Source organism: Lissotriton vulgaris, chromosome 1_1 (assembly GCF_964263255.1).
Source record: "Lissotriton vulgaris chromosome 1_1, aLisVul1.2, whole genome shotgun sequence".
Taxonomy (NCBI): domain Eukaryota; kingdom Metazoa; phylum Chordata; class Amphibia; order Caudata; family Salamandridae; genus Lissotriton; species Lissotriton vulgaris.
In genome coordinates this window covers 1,136,351,558-1,136,376,675 of record NC_141685.1, presented here as the reverse complement: position 1 = coordinate 1,136,376,675, position 25,118 = coordinate 1,136,351,558, and the positions used below count along the sequence as shown (strand labels likewise).

At 46.3% G+C, this 25,118-nt stretch overlaps 1 protein-coding gene across 1 annotated transcript in view; it reads right to left on the bottom strand.

Annotated features, from left to right (window-relative positions):
* SKIC8 (SKI8 subunit of superkiller complex) overlaps window positions 1–6,332 on the bottom strand; it is a 40,565-nt gene extending 34,233 nt beyond the window's left edge. Inside the window, exons 1-3 of the mRNA XM_086963817.1 lie at window positions 6,112–6,332; window positions 5,510–5,556; window positions 5,396–5,423 (exon numbers count right to left, since the gene is read on the bottom strand). Coding sequence (XP_086819943.1) covers window positions 5,396–5,423; window positions 5,510–5,521 — 40 coding nt within the window. The 5' untranslated portion in view covers window positions 5,522–5,556; window positions 6,112–6,332. The remainder of the gene's footprint in view (window positions 1–5,395; window positions 5,424–5,509; window positions 5,557–6,111) is intronic.
* Window positions 6,333–25,118: the final 18,786 nt, after the last annotated feature.

Here is a 25,118-nt window from a genome sequence, read left to right as displayed (position 1 = left end):
GTCTGCGGGTGCCAGTCGGACCACCAAAATGGGCGACAAATTAAGTTATAGTGCATGGTTTTATATATAACACACATTCACCAATTACTGGGCTGCTTAGCACTTTAGGATGCTGTCGTTTCTGCAGTTGGAGTTTGTCTTTAGAGGATCCTTCGAAGGGGGGCGGGGTCGTCCGGAGGACAGACTACCTCTGAATATGTTTTGCAGTGAGTGTGGTTAACTTTTCATGTGTTTTCTGAGACGGGTTGGCAATGCAAACTCTCGTCCAAACTCACATGACAGTGAGGAGCAGCGTGGTTGGCTCAGCGTGTGCATCGCAGTGGGATACAGGTCTTACAGCACCTCTTGTTGAATCACATACTTTACAGGGTACTATTGCACACTTTCCTACATTTCTGTCAGGTGCCTGCATTAAGCGTATGTGGTTGGTTATCTTTGTGGATGTGTTTCAGCTAGTCCTATAGTAGGGCTACAGGATGAAGTGTGTTCTCTTCCTCAAGAGTGAGTAGTCTGTAAGGATCGGTTTGTCTTGTTGAAGTTACTTGTTAGAGATGCTATTATTGATAATTTACCTCACCCTGTGTCTTTGGTTCTCTTGTACCCAATGAGTCTTTGTTCTCTTGGATCCCTTTTGCGAATATATGTGGGTTTCCTAAGAAATCTTAGTATATTTTTCCTAAATGTTTTTGTTTCATGCAGAACAAGCATTTACAATGCAATGGTCTCGGCATTGTTAAAGTTAGAGCTATTGACATTGCTCATGAAGTTATTTTTATTTATGTTTTTAAAAACAAATAAATGACATTGTCATTTACAATGCCAATAGCTTAATCGCTCGCAAATGCGAGACCTATTGCTTTTGCACCCACACAGAGCCACACACACACAGCCACCCACACACACATACAGAGCCACCCACACAGAGTCATACACACAGAGCCACCCACACACACACACACAGAGCCACCCACACACACACACACAGAGCCACCCACCCACACACACACAGAGCCACCCACCCACACACACACAGAGAGAGCCACCCACACACACACAGAGAGCCACCCACACACACACAGAGAGCCACCCACACACACACAGAGAGCCACCCACACACACACACACACACACACAGAGCCACCCACACACACACACACACAGAGCCACCCACACACACACACACAGAGCCACCCACACACACACACACACAGAGCCACCCACACACACACACACACAGAGCCACCCACACACACACACAGCCACCCACCCACACACACACACACAGAGCCACCCACACACACACACACACAGAGCCACCCACACACACACACACAGAGCCACCCACACACACACACACAGAGCCACACACACACAGGCACCCACACATAGAGGCACCTACAAAAAAATCTAGCCACACAGACAGAGCCCCAACACAGACAGAGCCCCAACACACACAGACAGAGCCCCCCCCACACACAGACAGAGCCCCCCCACACACAGACAGAGCCCCCCCACACAAACAGACAGAGCCCCACACAAACAGAGCCCCACACACACAGACAGAGCCCCACACACACAGACAGAGCCCCACACACACAGACAGAGCCCCACACACACAGACAGAGCCCCACACACACACAGACAGAGCCCCACACAAACAGACAGAGCCCCACACAAACAGACAGAGCCCCACACAAACAGACAGAGCCCCACACAAACAGACAGAGCCCCCCACACACAGACAGAGCCCCCCACACACAGACAGAGCCCCCCCACACACAGACAGAGCCCCCCACACACAGACAGAGCCCCCCACACACAGACAGAGCCCCACACACACACAGACAGAGCCCCACACACACACACAGACAGAGCCCCACACACACACAGACAGAGCCCACACACACAGACAGAGCCCCACACACACAGACAGAGCCCCACACACACATTTGCTGTGGAATACTTATATTTACATGGTGCCATTTGTATGACTTTGTGGCGCTGTAGAACGTGAAATAAGTTATGAGGGAGGTGGGACATGAGTGATATGCTGCCTGAACCTTCAAAAAAGTAACAAAATCCTTATAAAAGCAAACACCTATATGTAATGCAAGACTGAGTAAAGCATGTGAAATGTAAGCAGAAACAAGCAGCTATTAACAAGGAACCAATTTAGCTCTTTAGATCGTTTCAGAAAGAAAACAAAAAATCACGAGTCAAGCGAACAGGCCACCTTGTGCTCAGGGCTGACATGCAATAAAAAGTTTGCCAAACGGTCCAGTGACTCTAGAAGGGCCAAAGAGCTAAGGAAGAGTCAGTGAAAAGTGGATTTAAGGGTGCAGGGATGGAGGTCTAATTCTGTGGTAGGCGATTTGTTTGCTCCTTAATTCCAGTGTTGTACTTATGTCATGTCCAGATCCCGCCCTCTTGGTTAACATAGTGTCCTTAAGCAAACTAGCCCTAAAGTGGCAATTCTCTCTGCAGGCAGGCAGGCAGGAATGGCAAGTCAATTTGTCAGCTCACCCTTTGATTGCACGCTGCCTGTATTGAGCACTTTGTCCCAAGAGATAAATAGCAACTTGTTTAAAACTACAGCTTTGCTCAAGTCTCTTGGTTGCATTTTCACCATGTCACGAGTCCGACACTAAGTGCCAGCTCTGGTGACACATACAGGTTGACTAGGGAAAAATGTGAACACATTTCTTTGCGGCCCCGTCAGTTCACATACTCAAGTCCATGCTCTCAAATATTTACCTGTAGTAAGAGTATTGAAAAACTACAAATGCCTACACACGCTACTCTTTTTAAAATACAAATGCTGCAGCTGCAAAGGTCTGTACCTTGTAGGTGCCCGCAGGGGCATGTTAGGAGCGAGGGAGGTGGCCAGGCAGAGCAGTGAATGAAATGCCTGCATACGCTACTCTTTTTAGAATACAATGCCACAGCTGCGAAGGCCATGTACCTTGTAGGCGCCCACGGAACTTGTGCAGTGGGGTGTTGGGTGCGAGGGAGGAAGTCAGGCAGAGCAGGAAATGGAAATGCCTACATATGCTACTCTTTTAAAAATAAAAATGCCGCAGCTGCAAAGCCCCGTACCTTGTGGGCAGGCGCCTTCGGGACCTGTGCATACAGGTGTTGGGAGCGAGGGAGGAAGTCGGGCAGAGCAGCGAATGGCTGCGGGAGGAGGAATGAGGCAGCATTGCCGCTTAATTGAGAAAGGCTGCGTTTGTGCTCAGAGGGTGGGGAAGCAAAAACCGCTCCAAGGAACACACCGAGCAGTGCTGCAATGCATCGAATAGTTTGTTTACACACGCATTTGTTGAAAAATGCAAATGCCTACACACACTACTGTTTTTAAAATAAATACAAATGCAGTTGAAACAAGAAGCACCTCAATGCATTCTGTGGCAAAGCAGGAGGGGTAAGTGCACGGAACAGGCGCACTCCGAAGCATCTGACGAGTCAGGGTTGGGGGAAGTGCATAGCTGTACCTGCAACGCCAGCTCCCACAAAAAAAGTCAATTGAAACTGTAAATAAAAAGGTACAGAGTAATCTTACATGTAAAAGGGGCTGTCGTCGTGGGAGGTAATAACAGAAAAGAGGGAGATACTAAACAGGAAGAAGGAGGGACTTGTAACGAAATAAACCAATTAATTAAAAAAAAATCCTAAAGACACTGCAAGGAGCCCAAAAAATGTATGGGCGGAACATGTGCGGAGCTTAAAGCCCATATCCTGAATATAGCATGTCTCGAAGAGACAGCACATGAGCTGCTTAAGCAAGACCTAAAAAGGGGATATGTACTGTGTGCAGGGAAGCACCCACTTTAAAAAAAAAATCTTTTATCCCATCTTCTAGAGTATGCTTCTGAATTCTCTGTGGGAGGAATAGCATGCAAGCATAGATGCCAGGTGTAAAGGGTGGTGGGAGAGTGAGTGCTGGTGTGATGGGTAGAAGAAGTAGTGAGATGAAGTACATTTTGGGGTGTTAGAACAGTGATTGGGGTGGAGGACAGTGGAGTGCGAAAAATACTGAATCAAGGAGTGATGGGTGGAACTGAAAAGTGAAAAAGAGCTACTGTGCAAAAACTAAGACGCGTGTGCCAGGAGATGAGGAGCGTGAAGGGTGTTTCAGGTTGTGATAGGACAGAGTATAAGGCAATGATAATGAGGTATGGTGGTGGGGCAAGAAAAGTGGATGAGTACTTAATATATAGAAGGAATGGTGACTCTGTAGATTTTTATTTTCTAATACTAGGTTACTTCAGATGAGGTTTTGGATTAGCAGAGTTGAGGGGTGTATGGAGGAGCCAGACATAGGATGATTAGGTGGCTGGGCATTATGGAGTGACTGAAATGTGTGGTGGTGAAGAGAAGAAGGTTGAAAGTAGTAGTGAATAGTGAAGACATTGGGGATATAAGTAGTGATGAAGGAGTGAGTCACTGAAGTGTACAGTGGGAGGTGAAGTGGGGAGTGGTCAGGTGTAATTTGGGGAAAATGAGGTGTTGTGGGAACGGATAAAAGTTCTGCAGGCAGTTTCTTTAGTCCAGAGAAACACCGCCTTGTGCTACCACTTATTAGGTGCCATAGGTGTCAGCTAAGTCAACCTGCTTGGTAGTTCTCTGATTTAAGAGATCCAGTTATCTCGTGGTTATTCTGGGCTGGATATTTCAATGCAAACCCTGTGGCAGTTTTATTTTCCCTTCTTACAAGAAATGTGTCCTCAGCAGCATGTGGGTGTATTGCATGCTTGAAGCCTGGACCCCAAAAATTAAACTGAGGGACCAAGAACTTCAAATACTTTAAAAATAATTTATGCACACAGATCTCCATAGGTTAACAATGAGTACCGACATGTGGATACATTCATGATCTCACTTTTTTTGGAATATACAACAAATGACTGGAAACCATAAATGTATGTAAATAGTAATTTGTAAGACTGCCATATCACCAATGGATAGGTCTGCTGTCTAAAGCCTATACTTGTAAATGAGTTGTAACCTGATAGTTGGCGCTGATGTCGGAGACCTGAGCTTGTAAGCTATGTTTCACTAAGGTTATCAGATATTTCCATGCCATCAAGGGCACAACGCTCCTGTTCTGCGTGTTCATTTAAAAATCCAATGTGGAAGTTGTTGTTGTGGTTAACTTCAGGTAATCTTGCTGGAAAAAATATTTGCTAAAGAAAAGCTCAGAAGAGGAGCATTACATACTGAGAGCTATATAGTCACCTGGTAACTTTATATTTTACCTGAGGGATACCCCTGCTCTAGTTGCCTTGATGTTGTAAGAGTTGAGTATCATGACAGTAAATTACCTTTTTGCACTGATTGAGAAATGGGTGGGCATTCCTGGTGCCCTGTTAATAATGTGCGTAAAACGACAGCTTACCTTGCTCTTGCTTGAAGAGTATACTATACTGCAGAAGGAGAAAAAAAGATGGAATGAGTCAGACAATCTGGGAAAGTGTATTAAGACACGCGCACACAACTGCACAGGTCTTACCTGGGTGCTCATCGTTCCGTGTACAGCGTTCTATGGATGAAGGTGATCTGAAAGAAAACGCATGCCTTAGACTGGCCTGCTTTCTTGATGTTGGTACAAAATACAGACTGTTGGGGGATCCCTAAGCGAATTCTGCCAGGTCAAGGTAACTGGAATGCAGAGGGCCTTAGCATATTTGATGCTCTATTCCTAAGTCCTCTCTTAAAACTCGGCTCCCATTATCAACCCTCTTGCCTGATGATAGCGTCCCAAAGTTCTATTCAAGCATAAGGCTGCCTTATTTACATTTTCATGTACCACATTAGTGATATCTGGGACTTTATTTCTTGGGTTACTTCAAGTGACACACTTGGCCTGAAGCCACAATTTAAAGAAGTTAAGTCCAAATAAGAAAAAGAAACTACACGTGTCTGTCAACCTATCAAACTTGAGGTTTTCTTCCTTCTGGCTGTCCATCTACGAATATCCTGCATGCCTCTCACCGATCGATAGCCTATTATCCCACTCGTTCGCTACGCTACTGATCTCGCCATCACCCCAACTCCCTTCCCAATGAGTCAACAACCCGGCTTCATAAGCTGTTCCTCTTTTCAACAACTCACCGTCCTCTTCATTCAGACTTCTCTCCTGCCATCGAATAGAACACAGCCCACTGGCAAACACGTCAGGGAAGCGCGCCTGCACCAGTCGCGGGATGGATGACGTTTCTGTGCGCCGTTTCCATAGAGATCACCGCACAGCCTCCTGTTTGAGGAATGATCATAAGCAACGCTACAGAATCATGACGCTCACGTTTGAGGACGCCTTCTCTGCCTCCAGCCTTGAGGCACAGCCACGCGAGAAAGGGGACTTAAGTTGTCCCTTTACACAGAGAAAAATACTGATCAATTATTAATATTTTAAGATTCTGCAAAGGCCTGGACATGATAGTTTAAACGCGTCCATGTTCATTTTAACTTGTTTTTTTAAAACTTTAGTAGTCAGTAATCATTAATAGAGTTTGAGAACACATTTAAAGAGCTTTATTTTTATATCAACTGTTGTAAGTATGTAATGATAAAGGGAAAAGTTCTGACTTTGAGTGATTTTTCTATTATTATTTTTTACCGCAGGGCATTAAAATACTGGCCATGCTGGTGAAAAATTGCCAAATCCTAGACTTGGAATAATTGTGGACCTATATTACTTGTGCAGGTCTCACATTCTGCACAACTAATAACCTGATTTCTTACAATGACGCCCTTCCTCCTTCACAGCCCCTTGTTTACAATTCAGGAAGCTTTAGAATTAAATTGCTTTCTTCTTATAGTTACTGTGCTTTCTTATTATAGTTACGGTTTAAACATGTACTGATAAGGGAAAAAATACCAGCTGTAGGTGAATTTCCTAATATTTATAAGGGTCAGGACATTAAAATTAGGGTAATGTCGATAAAAAACAAACAGATGACAACCCTATTGAATGCAGGTGCATGGAAGCAGTGTCCACTGAGCTGAGGGCCTGCCAACGACACCCATAACATATGCAGTGCTTGAAATCGGAGTAAAGAAGTGCAGATGTTGACTGTTATCTCCCATGAGATTCTTTTGGGCAGGCTCAGTGACAGGCCTGGTTCTAGCGGGTGAGCCAGGCCCACCCAAACATGAGCCTGGCCCACCCAAACAGGAGCCTTGGACCTCGCAGTGAGGGCTTGAAGGCAGGCGCCAACGCCTTTGGGATCAAAGGGCTGTTTGTGTGTGTGTGTGTGCTGAGACAGCTTCCCAGGTTCAAACACACACACACACACAGACAGTTTTTGAGATGATCACAGCCGCACCGAGTACTTCCCAGGCCTTTAAAAGACCATTTACACGTGAATGAGGCTTTGTTTATTTTTTAACCCCTTCATCTCCACATGGCAGAGGCGACAAATCCTTTCTTTGACAAAGGTAACCTTTGCCTACTGTTCTGCTGCGTGGATATTTAGTTTTCCATGCAGTGCAGGAGAAATGTTTGTTTATTACTATTCACCTTTCCTGACCCCTGCAGCGGCTTATCACATCAGACTGTGACACAAAGTTTGACTAATGGAGTAGGTAAGAGAATGTTTTACTAAACTCTTTTCTTTTTAAAATCTGCACAGGCCCAGCAGGACACATACTTCGTGTGTGCTTAATTTAAACAGTTTTTATCATTATCATGGCCGATGCAGCACAACAATAAGACAATCCAAAATGGCCAGATAAATCTGGTGATTAATGATTCTGCTGGAGAGCAATCATTCGTCTGTTAGTAGTTTTTAAATGCAGGTGGACTGTATTTTATGTGGATAGCTCAGTGGGTTACTGCCTTTGTCACAAGAGATCCTTGTGTCACTTGCAGTTTAGAAGTTACAATCCTAACATAGGGCAGTGACCAATGAACTGTCATCAAAGAGCTGCATACAAACATGAATGGTATAGTTAGAACTTCGCTTTTTTGTGAAATAGTTAGAACTTCCCCAGTCTTTCATTATTCTAATGTTGCTAAAATGAGTATGTTTGGGCAGATATACATTTTTATAAGTAAAGCTGACCCCCATGGAATACTCTTTAAATCCTAAGGTTGTGTTTCCCCAGACCAAACCCTCTTAAAATATACTGCCCACCAGTATGGATGATATGTGATTCCTACAACTTGTAATCCTCACTGGCTTATGTGACATTCCCTGTAGACTGATTTACATACTTGTATGATTCATTGTCTCGTTATAATGTGTGCGTGGTCTAAAGTTCTGACACACACTACACAGATATGAGTAGCGCTATACAACAAATGAAAGCATATGAGAGAGGGGCGACGTAAAGATGAGGGGCACTGTTGGAGGGTGACAGTGAGGGAATCAGAGGAGGAGGTAGTGGGAGGGACTATGGAGTGATGAGGGGCACTGGTGGAGGGTGGCAGTGAGGGAATCCGAGGAGGAGGTCATGGGTGGAGAGGGGAGCTAGGGAGAGATGGGGGCACTGGTGGAGGGTGGTAGTGTGGGAGTCTGAGGAGGAGGTCATGAGGGGGATGGGCTACAGAGAGATGAGGGGCACTGGTGAAGGGTGGCAGTGAGGGAATCTGAGGAGGAGGTCATAAGATCATAAGGGGGAGGAGCTATGGGGAGATGAGGGGCACTTGTGGTGTGCGGCAGTGAGGGAATCCGAGGAGGAGGTCAATAGGGTGGGCATGGAGGAATGAGGGGCACTGTTGGAAGGTGGTAGTAAAGGTATTTACGGAGAAAGAGGTTATTAGTGCAGCGCCAAAAAAGACGTTCGCATCAGCGGTGCAGCCGGCCCAGCCATTGCCTTTCTGTTTTGTTTATTTAATTAACAGTCGGGTCATAAGGACTACTGTGGAACATACTTTAAAGTGCGTGCTAATTATGTTTACTGCTATATTCAATGTTTTAAGTTTGAAGGTGATTTTACTAATGTTTTTACCGGGAAAAATTAAAGTGGAGCCCAATGGTACCTGATATGGGACTGGGGCCCAAGGCCAGCTGTGAGATAAGGTGCACTGGAGAGAAAAAGTGGATAATCAAGCCTGTAAGGTAGTTTGTTGCAGATTCTGTGGTCAGGTGGAGGTAGTAATGAAGAGGGATTCTCCCTGAAGGCTCGCACAGAGGGAGCCCGAGAAGTGTCACTTGCCTGATACTCCCATCTCAGAAACCTCCTCTTCCCATCAAAGGAACATTACATGGAACAAACACTTTTTGAGAGTGATAATATTTAGAAATAGATTTGGAAAAGAGTGTGTTTTACTGGGTCTTGTAGGACTAAGAAGAGATAAAGGAGGGCCCTGAAGCAGACCTGCCTAGACAAATATGTGACAAATCGAGCCCGCAGTGGCCCACCCAAATGCACCCTAGGCCCACCCAAATAAAACTTCCTGGAGCCGGGCCTGCTCAGGAACCTGGGTATACACAGTCATGTCCTTTCTTGGTTTAAGTCTTTCTTGAAGGACAGGATGCCATTGGTCTTGTTATCACCCTTTTCCTCCTCTGCAAAACCTCTGGAGTGTGAAGTGCCACAGGGTCCAGCTCTGAGCCTCACTCTTTTTAATATTTATCTGGAGCCGCTAGCGAGTCTAGTTGAAACTGGGGGCTCAGGGTGATTTTCTATGCTGACAATACCCATTTACTTCTATCCTTCCATGAGAAGGATTCTTAGGCCCTCAACTCCTTTAAAAGGTGCTTAAAGTCTGTCAGAGATTGAATGACTAATGATTGCCCCAGGGTTAACTCTGATGAAACCGACGCCCTCTTTTTCGGTTCTATGAGCCATCCTGACTCATGCAACTGGTGGCCTTTGGAGCTCGGGGTTCATCCGCCCATGAACCAACTGCCAGGAATCTTGAGATCGTTTTTGATTCTGATCTTTCCTTTGCTCCCCAAGTGAAAACTGTGTTGGCCAGCTGTTTTGCCACTCTTAAATCTCTAAGAGAACATCTTGTGCCCAAGGACACACATAAAACCATTGTTTCAGTCTTTAGTTATGTCTAAACTAGACTACACTAATAGTATTTATCTGGGGTTACCTGTCTAATTACTGTGTCATCTACAGATTGTGCGAAATGCTTCTGCTTGACTGATTCTGAAAATTCTAGCTTTTCAATCAATAATGCCCCACCTACGACATCTTCATTGGCTTCCAATTGTCAAGTAAGTTCAATTCAAGGCTCTAACTTTGGCCTTTAGAGCCTTGGACCTCAGATTTCCTGCATATTTAAGAAACAGAATAAAGGCCTACTCTCAATCCAAATCTTTGTAATCTAGCAGTCACCGACTACTTCAGATTCCTCTGGTGCGCCAAGCAAGAAGAGGTGGAAGATCCTTCGTATTCCTTACTGTAAATCTTTAGATCTTCCTCTGAAGTGATTTTTTAAAAAAATCATCAGAAAGCTTTTCTTTTTAACTCTACTTTCTAATTTTGTCATTCTGTACTGACCTATGTCTCTAGCGCCGGGATGCTCTATGAACATTTTTGCATTGTATTGTATAAGGCAAGCCTATTGGCTTTTTTAAGGAGTTAACACATTAAAATATAAGGCAAGGCTATTGGCTTAGTCAAGGGGTCACCACTTTGTTAGACCAATAATCACATGTTAAACATCACCATCGTACTACCAAAATCAGTAATCATGTTTAAATGCAATCATTATTGTCAACAAAAGCAGTGCAATGTTTATCAAAAATTACTTTCAGCTATACATTTTCAATAAAATCAACATAATGTGTCTGAGTCTATTATATACACCTTTAGACCACATGCAATTCAACCATAGGACCAGCTTCTAGAGGTCCCTACAATTCCATATTGCCCAGAGTGCTTGAAACCTATTGAAAAGTCTCCCCCGGTCATGCATTCCAGGACCTGGGAGATATAAGGTTGATTCTTTAAAGTCGACCAAGTGGGGCTGCTGCATTCTGTCAGCCCCTAAACACTTCATTGTGAATGTTGGTCATGTCTTGCCCCTTCTTGGGGCACCACAAGGAAGTAAAATATGCAAATTGGCCTCTCGTGGGGCAATATGGGGTGCTCCATGCTGGAGAGAAAAAAATATTTTATTAGCGGCTCCAGCCTCTCTAGTTACCTGCCTGGCTTCGCAAACCACACGTCTTTTTCTTCCATTTATCTTCATACTTTTGTGCTTATTTTTATGATCTTGGGCACAGTTTGCTCCTGGTGGCCAGCCCTAGAAATCTGGAGTAGAACTCCTTGCCTCAAAAAGGGCTCACTCTGCAGGGAACTGATTTCACTTGCTCCCTGTACCAGCTTTCTCATTTGCCTGGCTCCTGGTGTTCCTTTCCTTCTATTGAAGTGCAGCTCCACCCCTAGCTGCCATCCCTGCAATGAGCTTTACCACCAAACCTTCAAAGAGGAGCCCTTCCTTTGTTAGCTCCAAATACCTGGGCTTCCTCCTTTGTTCAGGTGGCCTAGCCTATCCCAGCCCAGGTGCAGTGTGACAACTAATTACCAGATGCAAATTTTCCTCCTCATCGCATTCTTTTTCTGGAACTGATTCAAGCACTAATAATTGCTCCTGTTGTGTGAGGAGGCCTTTGATACCTCTGATGGAGAGAAGAGTAAATACCCTGGTCCAGCAGAGGAGCAAACAACATGGAATCTGATTCTGAGTTGAGCTAGAGAAGTATATCATTCCTGGATAACCCATGAGATGTGCATTTAGATTCTGGAGAGCTGCACATTCAAACTTGGTGTCCATATTTTACCCCAGTTTGACACCTCACTGGACTGTTTTGGCCTAAGTGAAGTCAAACTACACGTTAAGGCAGATTTCACCCATGTGTATAAAACAGTGACACACAAGATAACACAGTAAACCCATCTGACCTATATAACAGTCCCCACTAATATACTAAGGCCAACTCCAGGTCAGCATCTATCCTTGCAGAGTCCCTTCTGAGCCATACTATCTTTGCACAATTACTGGGCTGCGCTCAATTGTAGTCTCCCATGTGCAGACCACAGAGATGAGCAGACGTGTGTGCACACATGTTCAAGTGTATCCAGTATCCACATATAACCATTCATAAATCCCATTACCCTAGCTGTGTCACAGTGGCCTCATCTTAAAACAGGGACACTGGTGGTAAACACACCCAGTGCAATTACCATGTAATTACCATGAGTGAGACTCGAGTATTGAAACACCCATAATAACTGTATTAAAACAAGCATATGCAATGCAATAGGTCTCGCAGCATTAAAGGTTGAGTTACTGGCATTGTAAATGACAATGCTTTGCATTAGTTTTTTGTCTTTAATTTGGAATTGGTATATAAACATTGTTTGCATAAAGGTATTCACACGATACCCCCCCGATTGACGAAGCCAGTTTGAGGGTACCCATATTCAAATGTACTTTTTAGGACTAACACTCTAATGATGGTTTACAATGTGACCAAAAAATCGAATGTGGGTAAACCATTCAATAAACTGATACCCCCAATTTGTAAATACGTGTAATGTGCTCTGTTTGGTACTGTTTCATCTACATGTGCCTCATCATCAATGATTTTTAACCTGGTTTTAACTGAACCACACAATATAGTTCTTATGCATAGCACCTCGATCTGCCTGTGGAGGCATACACTTCACAAGAGTATTATATGGAAACAGACGAATACAGGAAAGGGTCTGCAGAACACAGGGGGACACACAGAGAGGCTGCTACCTGTAAAGTACAGAACCACACTGTACAGAAAAAATACGGGGCGTTGTACTATGTGGGAATGCGCACACTTACAAAATTACACCTGCAATAATATCACATGGAACACTTCCTGCCTCTCTGCCCCTGTACCTGCGTCTCCTCGTGCAGTGCATGTATCGCCTGTACATAACACGTGTCACTGGGTCTCAAAATGACTTTTCACAGCTTAATGTTAGTCCCACAATGGTCCAGGCACTGTGTTCCGCGTGTTGACCCCTTTCACTAATGCTGGTATGCTTCGCAGCGCTTCAGTTCGTCTCGTACGGTAAATCTAGATGCTTCTTGGGGGCAATGATAGCTACTGCTCGGCAGAGGTAGGGGGGGGTTAGTGCGCTTGTGTGTGTGCGTGTGCACGCTTGCGTGTGTGTATGTGTGCGATGGCGGGGAGGTGTCTGTATGTGTGCGTGCGTGTATGTGCGCTCGTGTGTGTGTCTCTGTATGTGTATGTGTGTTAAGGTTGCGGGAGGAATAGGCAAGACGCTGATTTTTGTTTTCGCAGGGTTTATTTTCGAATACAATGAGTCTGAACTTTTCCTCTTGGATGTTATCTTCCCCCTTGGTGAACGACTTCTCGCGGCCTTTCTGATCCCAGATTCAGCTGCCGAGGCTCGATGTTCCCTGTCGAGTCTCCTTCGTGGAACAGGTTCTTCAACCTCCGTCTTGCCTCTCGGATGAATACCCAGGGAGAGAAAAATATCAAGTATCAGTGGTCTGTCCCCAACGCTCTACGGGCTTTATAGGGAAAAGGGAGTGAGGACTACCCTAACGGTGCAACACGCCTAACTTAAATGCCGAAGTGAGGGGGACTTAGTGCTCAGGAAGGGGTACACCACGACCAGGGCGGGTGATGCGTCAGGGTACGTCGGTACTCGTAGTTTTGCCTTTGACCCAGCCTCGGAGTTTGTCACGTACCTGGCTGAGCCATACATCTCCCGCGGGTGTATGGCTGGGCGGCTCGTAGTGTCGGTGGCCTCCTGGCTTCTCGTCCTCACTCGTCCCTTCAACGACTCCTGCTCTCGTCTCGTCCCGTCTCTCCGCACTCCGCTCGTCTTTGCTGCTCTCTCCAACTCCGCTCCGTTTCTCCGTCTCCTCCTCCTCGGTGAACAAGCACACTCCTGATACGTTCTGTGTGGAATAAGACGTCTCTGTGTCCTGACGTGACTCCTCCCATTGGTATTCCCAATCGTCATTAAAGGGCCAGTGTTCTGATTGCAAGTCTACGTTTGTCTCGAGATTCTGCAGAGGGTACAATGGGTTAGAGGTAGAGTTTGTCCGTTTCGCAGCTCGACCACATACCACATCTTGGGACAACCCCAGGTTGTTACATACCTCCCCCTCCGGACACTCATGATCGGTGAGTGGGTGGCGTGACAAAAAATCTGCCCCCACATTTTCAATACCCTTACGATGGTGAACAGAAAATGAGTATGGTTGCAGTGAAAAAAACCATCGAAGCACCCTCGCATTGTTTGATTTATTGCGGGCCATCCACAGAAGCGGGGCATGATCCGTAAAGAGATCAAAATGTCTCCCTTCTAGATAGTATACAAGTTTCTCAATGGCCCATTTTATTGCAAGGCATTCTTTTTCAATTGTAGCGTACTTTAATTCCCTGGGGAAGAGTTTCCTGCTTACGTACAAGATCGGGTGGTCAAGCCCATCAGGCCCTATTTGCGAAAGTACAGCTCCAATTCCGTAATCTGATGCATCCGTGTGCAACGAAAAAGGGCGAGAGAAATCGGGAGAAGACAACACTGGTGTTGAAGTAATGATGGACTTCAATGTGCTAAAAGCCTCCAGCATTAGTTCAGTAGGATGTACCGGAGTTGACGCCTTACCCTTATCTTTCAATGCATCTGTAAGGGGTGCGGCTATGTCAGCAAACTGTGGAATAAACCTCCGATAATAGCCGACGAGGCCCAAATAAGATCTCATTTCCCTCCTAGTTGATGGAAAAGGGGTGTCAGCAATAGCCCTCACCTTCTCGAATTGCGGCTCAATCATTCCATGTCCTAACACATAGCCAAGGTATTTGACTTTCTGGAAGGCCAATTTACATTTCTTTGCGTTCACTGTTAGGCCAGCAGTCCGTAGAGTATCCAAAACTGTGGACAGATGTTTCAGATGCGACTGCCAATCTGGACTGTAGATGACAATGTCATCCAAATAGGCAGACGTAAAACCATTCAACCCAGCCAGAACTTTGTTCATCAAACGTTGGAATGTAGCTGGTGCCCCATGGAGGCCAAACGGCAAGACAGTGAATTCAAAATGACCCTCCTCAGTCGAGAAAGCTGTTTTTTTCATATCCTCTTGTCGTAGGGGCACTTGCCAATACCCCTTAGTTAAATCGAGGGTCGAAATGTATTTAGCATTGCCCAACCTCTCAATTAATTCGTCCACTCTGGGAATGGGGTATGCATCAAACAGCGAGATGTCATTGAGAGCCCGAAAGTCCATACAAAATCTACGACTGCCGTCCGGTTTAGGGACCATTACGATAGGGCTAGACCAATCACTTTTGGATGGCCTGATTACTCCCAGCCTAAGCATCTCCTCCACCTCAGATTTGATAGCCGCTCTTCTGGCTTCGGGGACTCTGTATGGTTTAATCCTAACTTTCTTGTCGGGTGGGGCATCAATACAATGTTCAGCCAGAGACGTTCTCCCTGGGCGGTTTGAAAATACGTCCTCAAAAGTACTCAGAGTAGCTTTCAGTTCAATTTGTTGGTGACCCTGCAATTCTTCATTTTGTACCAGCATGTCAATGGTTGAGCTCTCTGATCCTGTACTGTCAGCCAAGTTAACGTTGGCAGGGGGCGGCCCCAGCCATTTCATCAAAAGGTTGATATGGTATGACTGTTGTTTATTTGGAGCGATCTGCAGTTTATAGCTAGTGCGCCCTATGACCGCGATAACTTTATATGGGCCCATCCACTCGGCCTTGAATTTATTGGAGGAAGAAGGCAGCAGAACCAAGGCCCAGTCATCCACCTTAAGTTGTCTCCACTTTTTACCCCTGTCATAAGCCCGTTTCTGGACAGTTTGGCTGGCCGCAAGATGGTCTAACGCCAGTTCTCTCAATTTACCTAGTTTGGACTTTAAGGCCGTGGCATAATCAAGGGTAGCAGTGACCTCCTCTGTCTGTTCATTGACCCAAGCATCCCTGGTCATTTCTAATAATGAGCAGGGTTGACGGCCGTAGAGAAGTTCAAAAGCTGACACTCCCATACTACTTTGTTTCTGGGCCCTAATGGCGTACAATGCCAATGGCAGCATTTTGTCCCAATCAGACCCGCTGACTTCCATCATCTTACGGAGAGTCGACTTAAGGGTTCGGTTGTAACGTTCCACTAGTCCGTCCGTCTGAGGATGGTAAACAGAGGTACGGATCTGGTGGATGTTCAAGGTACCACAAATTTCTCCCATCAGTTTAGAGACGAACGGAGCACCCTGGTCGGTCAGAATTTCCTTCGGGAACCCCACCCTGCTAAACAGCTCGATCATTTTATCACCCACTTGTTTAGAGTTGGCAGCTGACAAGGGAAAGGCCTCCGGAAATCTAGTGGCGTAGTCGACTACGACCAAAATGTGTTGGAACCCCTTTTTAGTTTTGGGCAACGGACCTATAAGGTCCATGCCGACCCTTTCAAAAGGTTTTCCAATGATTGGTAAGGGTTGCAAGGGTACGGCAGGGGGTCTGACCATGTTAATTCGCTGGCATATGTCACATTTACGACAATAGGATTCAGTATCTTTATAGATCCCGGGCCAAAAAAACTGTCGGAGCACATTTTGGGTCGTCTTTTCAGCACCGGAATGTCCGGCCACAAGGTGGCTATGTGCAAAAAAAAGAACCTGCTCCCTGAACGATACTGGAACAAGAAGCTGAGCAGAGGCCCCCTCTTTCCCCACTCTGTATAACAGGTCATCTTGTATGATGAAGCCGGGAAAATTTTTGGACCCTACTTCTCTCTGGTGTGCCTGTTCCCACGCATTCAGCAGGGTTGGGTCACTAATTTGAGCAAATTTAAAGCTTTTATCTAACACCCACGGGTCGTGAGGGAGTATCGCATGTACATGTTTACTGTGTACCCCGGTGGATCCGAAAGCTCCCGCCCCTCTTTCAGTGTCATTCAACCTGTCTACTTCTTTCAGTGCCGTAGAGGCTATGCTCTCGCAAATTAGTTGAGCCACACGGTCTCCTTTGGTGACCCTAAATGTTTCAGTTCCAAAATTAAAGAGGAGAACAGCCACATTACCTCTGTAATCCTCATCGATAACCCCCGCTCCCACATCAATAAAATATTTGGCGGCTAAACCTGACCGAGGAGCGATTCTGCCGTAGGACCCTGGGGGAACAGCAATTTGTAAGTCCGTTTTAATTAGAGCTTTTTCTCTACTCGGTATTATATAGTTGTATGCACTATATAAATCATAACCAGCTGCCATAGGCGAACCTTTTGTGGGAGAGCAGGCATTTTTAGTTAATTTTACAAAAGTGAGGTAATTTACGTGGGGCCGTTCCCTTGGTTCCGTATTACTTTTATTGGGGTGTCCCTTCGCTGCCGCCAGTTTGTCTTTGAACATATTCAAGAAACCCGGGTTGTCAGTTCCGATTATAAGATCTTCTGGCAAACTCGCCATTACCCCCACTCGGACTTCAGGAGTTGTCCCTACGGAGGACACTATAACAATGTCGGCAATTGGATAAGGTTTGACATCCCCATGGACGCACTTTATGTTAACAACCCCATTTAAGATGTACTGTTTTGGATTTACATAAGATGCTCTTATTACTGACTGGCGACAGCCTGAATCTAATAGCGCCAACAGGGGGTATCCATTTGCAGTGACACTTATTCTAAAGGATCCACCCATTTCCGCTGAAAACAGCACGGCCTTGGGGAGGTACCCAACCTCCATCGGTTCCTCTTCGTTTCTCTTTCTAGGACACATCCTTGCACTGTGTCCCCACTGTCCACAGTCAAAGCATTGTGGACCTGAACGGATGGTGTTTTCTGTTCTCCATGTTCGAGGACCTGTCACTTCTCTGCCTCGTGCCACAATTTTTTCAGGTCTTACCATTATTTTTCGCTCCCGATCCTGCTCAAAGAGAAAACCTCTTGGCTGAGCCCGAGCAAAAGAGGAAGCCATTTCGACCGCTTGAGCAGTGGTTAAACTATGATGCTGCCTTAGCCACTTTTGGGTGGCATAGGGGAGCGCCTCTAGGAACTGTTCCAGGTAAATGCGGTTGAGTATTTCTTCCTTGCTACTCGTAGCGGGGGTAAGCCATTTATCTGCTGCCATTTTAAGTCTTACAAACAAAGTTTTGGGGTTTTCCCCTACTGAGCCCCTTTCCTTCCGAAACCTTATCCGATAGGCCTCTGGATCTAGTCCCAGATGGTCAAGAATTATTTTCTTTATTTCGGTGTATGGAGTATTCCCATTAGGATTGGCCACTTGGTAGGCGGCCTGTGCTTCCCCTCCTATTAGCGGCGCCAAAAAAACGGCCATTTTGCTACTGGCCAACCACAAGCTCTGGCGGCCCTTTCAAAATTTAATAGGAAGGAATCCGGGTCTTCTCCTGGCCTATATTTTTGCAGGGAAACTGATGGGGTTCCATGGGTTATGGTTCTCTCCGTGGTTCCTCCTCGGCTAACGGGGTCAACCCAGGGTTGTTCAGGTTTTTCCTCAAAGGCTTTCTTTATAACTTCCCTATCCGCTTGTGCAGATACCAAGTGCTGTTCTAGTACCCACTCGATCCGCTCTTGTCCTTTCACTAACTGTTGTACTACTGTTTCCATCTTCACTCCACAGATGGTGCCTATGCCCGCATTCTCCACCACTGTTAAGGTTGCGGGAGGAATAGGCAAGACGCTGATTTTTGTTTTCGCAGGGTTTATTTTTGAATACAATGAGACTAAACTTTTCTTCTTGGATGTTATCTTCCCCCTTGGTGAACGACTTCTCGCGGCCTTTCTGATCCCAGATTCAGCTGCCGAGGCTCGATGTTCCCTGTCGAGTCTCCTTCGTGGAACAGGTTCGTCAACCTCCGTCTTGCCTCTCGGAAGAATACCCAGGGAGAGAAAGATATCAAGTATCAGTGGTCTGTCCCCAATGCTCTACGGGCTTTACAGGGAAAAGGGAGTGAGGACTACCCTAACGGTGCAACACGCCTAACTTAAATCCCGAAGTGAGGGGGACTTAGTGCTCAGGAAGGGGTACACCACGACCAGGGGGGGTGATGCGTCAGGGTACGTCGGTACTCGTAGTTTTGCCTTTGACCCAGCCTCGGAGTTTGTCACGTACCTGGCTGAGCCATACACCTCCCGCGGGTGTATGGCTGGGCGGCTCGTAGTGTCGGTGGCCTCCTGGCTTCTCGTCCTCACTCGTCCCTTCAACGACTCCTGCTCTCGTCTCGTCCCGTCTCTCCGCACTCCGCTCGTCTTCGCTGCTCTCTCCAACTCCGCTCCGTTTCTCCGTCTCCTCCTCCTCGGTGAACAAGCACACTCCTGATACGTTCTGTGTGGAATAAGACGTCTCCGTGTCCTGACGTGACTCCTCCCATTGGTATTCCCAATCGTCATTAAAGGGCCAGTGTTCTGATTGCAAGTCTACGTTCGTCTCGAGATTCTACAGAGGGTACAATGGGTTAGAGGTAGAGTTTGTCCGTTTCGCAGCTCGACCACATACCACATCTTGGGACAACCCCAGGTTGTTACAACGTGCGTGTATGTGCGCTTGTGTGTGTGTCTCTGTGTGTGCGCATGCGTGCAGGGGGAGGTGTGGCTGTGTGTTACGGCTTTCCAGGAGACAAGAGCTGGCCACAGCGAGCGCGTTCTCGTGCGCGTGGCCCGCACAAATCGCCTCATGGCAGAGGAAATGCGTGTGCGGCCAGGGGCTGTCTCCTGGAAAGCTGTGTCTCTGACTATAGGTCTCTGGCGAGACCGCGCTTACGTGCGGTTAACGCCACAAGACCTAAAAAGGGCGATCAAAAAGTGAAAAATATGGGTGAATTAAATGGGCGGAACCCATTTCATTACATACGCCACCACCAGCTGGCATTATGGGAAGAACTACCCATCGCTCATGGGTACTCTTTGCCAAGTTAGTGGTTACAAGTGGCAATGGGTTCTGACCAGACAAGGAGTTTGCCAGCTGTCCATCACCACAGATATCTTACACTGACCTTCTGGCCTCAAGACCACTCACCTAACTCAACCATGAGGCCACCTCTCTCCACAGTGAACCCAGACTACAACTAAGATTCCTCCTGGTTTTAGGTCAGAGGCATCCAGGACTTTGAACGCCTACATAACCTGAGCAGATCTAGGCACACCCTTGCCCCAGGTCACACAACACTGCTCCCACCAAACCCTTCCTGGCAAAGGTGCAGTGCCTCAGCACTGATGCCTTCACAATAGACATGTTCCACTGGTCAATGGTTGTTTCCTCTCTGGAGAATACACAACCCAGTACCTTCACTTATCCGGGTCCCTGCACCCTAAGGATGCAGATGTAGGCCCCTCCCAAGAACTCTGAACTTCATCCACAGCACTCACATTGGGGTCTATAGCTGTCACCACCTTTATGTGATAAGTGCCTTTCCTAAATAAAGAGCAACCCACTTACAAATCTAGGTACTCTCCTGACATCTTTGCCAACCCCGAATTCGAGGCCCATAGATAACAACTACAAGTGAAAAGCAGTGATTTATGAAACGTTTAAAGTGGATTACTGTGATTTATGAAAAACTGTGAACACTCATAGCTCTAGCTCCCTTCATCAGGTTTGTGCCCTTGTTGGTATCTACTTAACGATAAAAATACATACTATTGTAATAAATTGGATTGGGAGTTTTATTGTGTTGTGATTTCTACTTATTGGCTGTTTTCGTACTGGTGAATGCTTTGTAGTTGTTTTCCTTTCAGTTAAGCCAGACTGCTCTTTGCCAGAGCTACCCAGTGGTTTAAATTAAAGCAACCTAACTGCATATGATACAGAACATTGACATTATTACTTGGTGAGATTCCTCAACCTCTCAAAGTAATAATCTACTTTCTCACAGTCGTCGCCCTGAATACACATGCAGCTGGGAAGACACTGTGGGCTGTGAACCATGGAGAGTGAGAGCAACTACTTCAGCTCCTCAATCTGGGAGCATCAAAGGCCTCCCCCTGAATTCCAGAATAAATGTACCGCAATGGAGGAGCGCTGAGGATGAAGGCTGCCAGGACTGCCACTTCCTGCCGCTTCCCACCGCCTGAGCACAGTTGGGCCGCCGAGGTGCACCCAGGCACTCTGAACCACCACTCTGCGATCACAGGTAAGATTGACACTCGGGCTGCTGGACCCTGGGGAACTTGCTCGGATTAACTCAATCCAGCGCTGGGACTCGGAAATCTTTGCACCGAGTCCCTGTAGAACCTCTGACACTTGAATGCCTTAGTGGGGTGTTGTAACTTTACTCCTTTCTCTTCTCCCCATTTCCCCCCTCTCTCTCTCCTCCCTTGGTATGAACCACGCTCCATCCGGGAGTGCGGGTTAGAATGTTCAGAGAGATTGTTGAAGCCGCCAAGCCGGGAGCACCTGTTGTGCTTACGACAAATAAACTTAATATTAGAACCCTCAACAGTAGTGATTTATTACTACATTTATGGCGACGAGGACGTGGAGCTGAGCCAGGGTCAGTGTGGTGTCTCCCCCCTGGACATATTTGAAGCTTGAGCGGAATGAAGTAACAAGTAAGACTCACCCAGTTGATGAACGGGAAATCGGTCTAACGAGCTGCCGGTGGAGAGCGGGAGACATGAAGTGAAACTGTCAAAGTCGATGTGAAGCATATGACTCTCGGCAGCTGTGTTCCGTTCCTGGTTTTGAAGGGGCGTTCCTTGACACCATGCTTAGTCCCCTCCGTGGTTTGTGTGGACTGTCATGCTGTCGGTGAAAGGCAGGGAGCCCTCGAGAGTAGAAGACGGAGCGAGTCTTGTTTGGATTATGCGCAGAGTTGTCGACGGGAAGTTCCGGTCCGGTGGACGCGTTTTTGAAGGAGGACCTCGTAACCTACACTCTTCCAGTGTGAAGTGAGGAGAGGGCAGGGGAAACTGAAGGTACTCCATGTAGTTCCCGAGCGAGTCGCACAGGTCTGTGTGGAGAGTCCTTGAAGCTGCGTGAGGAGAAGGGAGCGGAACAAGGAACAAAGTCACTTTCTCAACAACGTGAAAGAAACAGTTTTGAGGTGAGCGCTAAGTGTTCGAGGAATGAGTGAGTGACAGCATGGGGGAGCCACTAACCCCTAACTCCCAGAAGTAATGGAGGCGAGTAATTAATAGCCTCAGTGAATTTGGAAGTATTCTCACATTAAGTTGGGAGGAGGTTTAACCGCAGCCGTACTGCATAATTGCATTGAGCCATTGAAACGCTAGGAGGAGCGCTCAACGGAACATATGGTGTGGAAAACTTATGGAACTGTACGGTGGCAGTGTATTGTAGCTGCTTGGAGAAAATATTTGAGGGACATAAAGTTTAGCGAGCTTGTGTTCCAGTGACTGAAAATTAACCGTGGCAGTACCTTGAGTGACATAATCGTCTGTGATTATCGAGGAAGGGAGTAAAAGAAAACTGTACAAGGGACAGTGGTTGTTGTCTCCCTGAGGTGAATTCATTGAGGTCAAAGAAGAAAGTAATGGAAATAATATTACGGGAGCAATTGAGGTGAGGTGACAGAAGTAGTGACCACCTATCATTTGTGGAAGAAGTGACCACCTATCATTTGTGAAAGCGGGAAAACTAAGCACCCCATTAGAGTATCAGACGCAGGATCCCTGTCTCTATCCTCGCGCATGGGCATAGGGAAAAGGTCAAGGAGCTGGGGAATTAAATTCGGGTGTCGTGTCGGGCACCTCACTTCCGACCAACCTTTAAGCTTTGAAGGGTGTTGCGGTTCGATTCTAAGGGAGTGCGCTTCAGACCAAGTTCGAATGTCTGTCTGGGCACAGTTGGCGCAGAGGTGAAGAGCGCGAAGGCGAGGACGACGTTTGGGAGACGATCGCTTTGAGGGCATGCGGCTGATTTGGTAAAACATCAGGACATAGGCTGCGCACTGCTAATCCAAGGGACACAGCTAATGAACTCGGAGTTTGCAGCGTGTGAGTGGGAGAAGAATTCTACACTCTGCGAGTACCTCAGCGCGTGGCAAGTGCGCATTTCAGTCACGTCACGTTACAATTCACGAGCCCCTATCTATAAGCACTCAGTTAAAACAGCACAGTAATTACCATTAATATTCACCCCTCTGTCCTTAGTTGCCACTAACCAGACCAACCCACTTTGGCAATCCTGCCAGGGTTTAATTTCCCTTGTCATTTTCGGAAGGGTTATCCGAGCAGTTTTCCTAGAAGCCTTGTTGTAATATTCATATTAATCTAACGCAAGTGCTTCATACCCCTTAGGGTTATAGTGGGCAACGTGGCTAATAGATTAGTAGTGTCCCGTAGAGATCAGTTTGGGTACTGTGGTGCTGTATTTTTGGGGTGGTGGCATCTTCCGGGGAAATTCAGAGGTATTGCAGCACACTAAACATGGAGTGGGGCCGAATGTACAATCTCCCTCCACCTGTGCCGTTCATGGAGGAGGTTAATAAAAACATTGCAGAGTGGAGGGAGTGGAAAGTGTATTTTGAAAACTATTTGTCTGTCTTGGAGGAGGAGGTAGCATCTCTGTCCCCGGAAGTAAAGGCGGAAATTCTACTTCACAGCTTAGGTAAGAGAGGAAGGAAAATGTATCACAATATGGAGAAGGTATTCATGAAAGGAACTGATAGAAATATGTATGAGAACATTTTGAACGTGTGGGATGAATATTATATACAAGCCACAAGTGGAAAGACACAAAGGGATGAAGGTTTCAAGGGAAGAATGGATGGCAAAGAGGATGTTAGAGCCAGGAAGACATCTCAGAGATGTACCGTTATAATAGGTGAAGTTGAGACAGAAATGATTACAGACTCTGGTTCAAGATATAGTATGGTAAGCAAAAGTGATTGGGACAGAACATTTGCAAAAAAATATGGTAATGAATTAAAAGAGGCTAACACAGTCCTGAAAACATATGCAGGGGAGGATATACAGGCTATTGGTTACAAAGTCCTGGACGTAGTTTGTAAAGGAAACAATATGAGGAGTACCATATACATAACTGAAGGTGGTATCAACATGCTAGGGTGGAGAGATCAACAGAAGTTGAGGATTTCATTGGAGAAAAAAGTAAAAGGACACAGGAATGAGCAGGCACGAAATCAAAGCAAACAAGATACCAGAGTTGAAACTGTTAATGTTCGCATGCAACCATCTAAGAGTAATGCAGCATTTGAAAGAGCTGCAAGTGAAAAAGAGTGGGGAAGAGAAGCTATTAGGGACGAACTCAACAAGAGAAAAAACACATATCAAAGCCAGGTGGAGGAAAGAGAAATACGTAAGAAACTAGAGAGAATGGTCAGTAGGAAACAAAAAACTGAGACAGATGGAAAATTGGGAAGGGAGGTGGAGTGTGTAAATACCACAACCATAGAACGAGAATGGCAGACGAAAAAAAGCAACCAGTCCATTTGCAATGAGATGCGGCAAAGAATTAAGTTGGCTGGGTTCAGACCCAAGATGTCAGAGGAGTACATGGACAATTGTGATCCGGAAAGAGCGAGGGGTGCAAGTTACATTGAGCCAAAAGGAGAGAACAAAGATGTATACATACAAGGGATCGAGTATGGAATGAAGGAGAGGGAGAGTAATATAACGCAGAGAAACCCAAAAGGATCCCCACTAAAAGTCATGGAAGGGAAGAGGGGTTCAGTCTATGATCATTGGAGGAAGCCGAAGTGCAATGGTCCAGAAAACACAGATAAGTTCTTTTATGGCAAGCCCGAGAGGGAACAGGAGGAGATACTTATGCCTGATGAGACTCATGCAAATGATCGTTGGAGGAAGCCGAAGTACAATGGTCCAGAAAACACAGACAAGTTCTGTTAGGGCAAGCCCAAGAGGGAACAGGAAGACATACTTATGCCTGATGAGACTCATGCAAATGATCGGGGGCTGTCGAAAACAAAATGCGTTAAAGATTACAATACTGGTCATGGCCTAGGAAATGAGAGCAGAAGAAGGCTTAGTCCCTGCATGGACAAGGAGAGGGAAACGGAGGCTTAATTCATCAAGAGGTAGTCTTGGGGTGTGTCCTGGCTCAAGCTACTGCCTAGGGAAAAGAACTGTACAGCCATTCTCAGTCTTCCGAAAAGGGATGTAATTCTAGCATGAGGAGTTCGGAATCCCAGGGAGAAATAGACGGCGTAGCAAGCTCAGACATAGGGGAGACA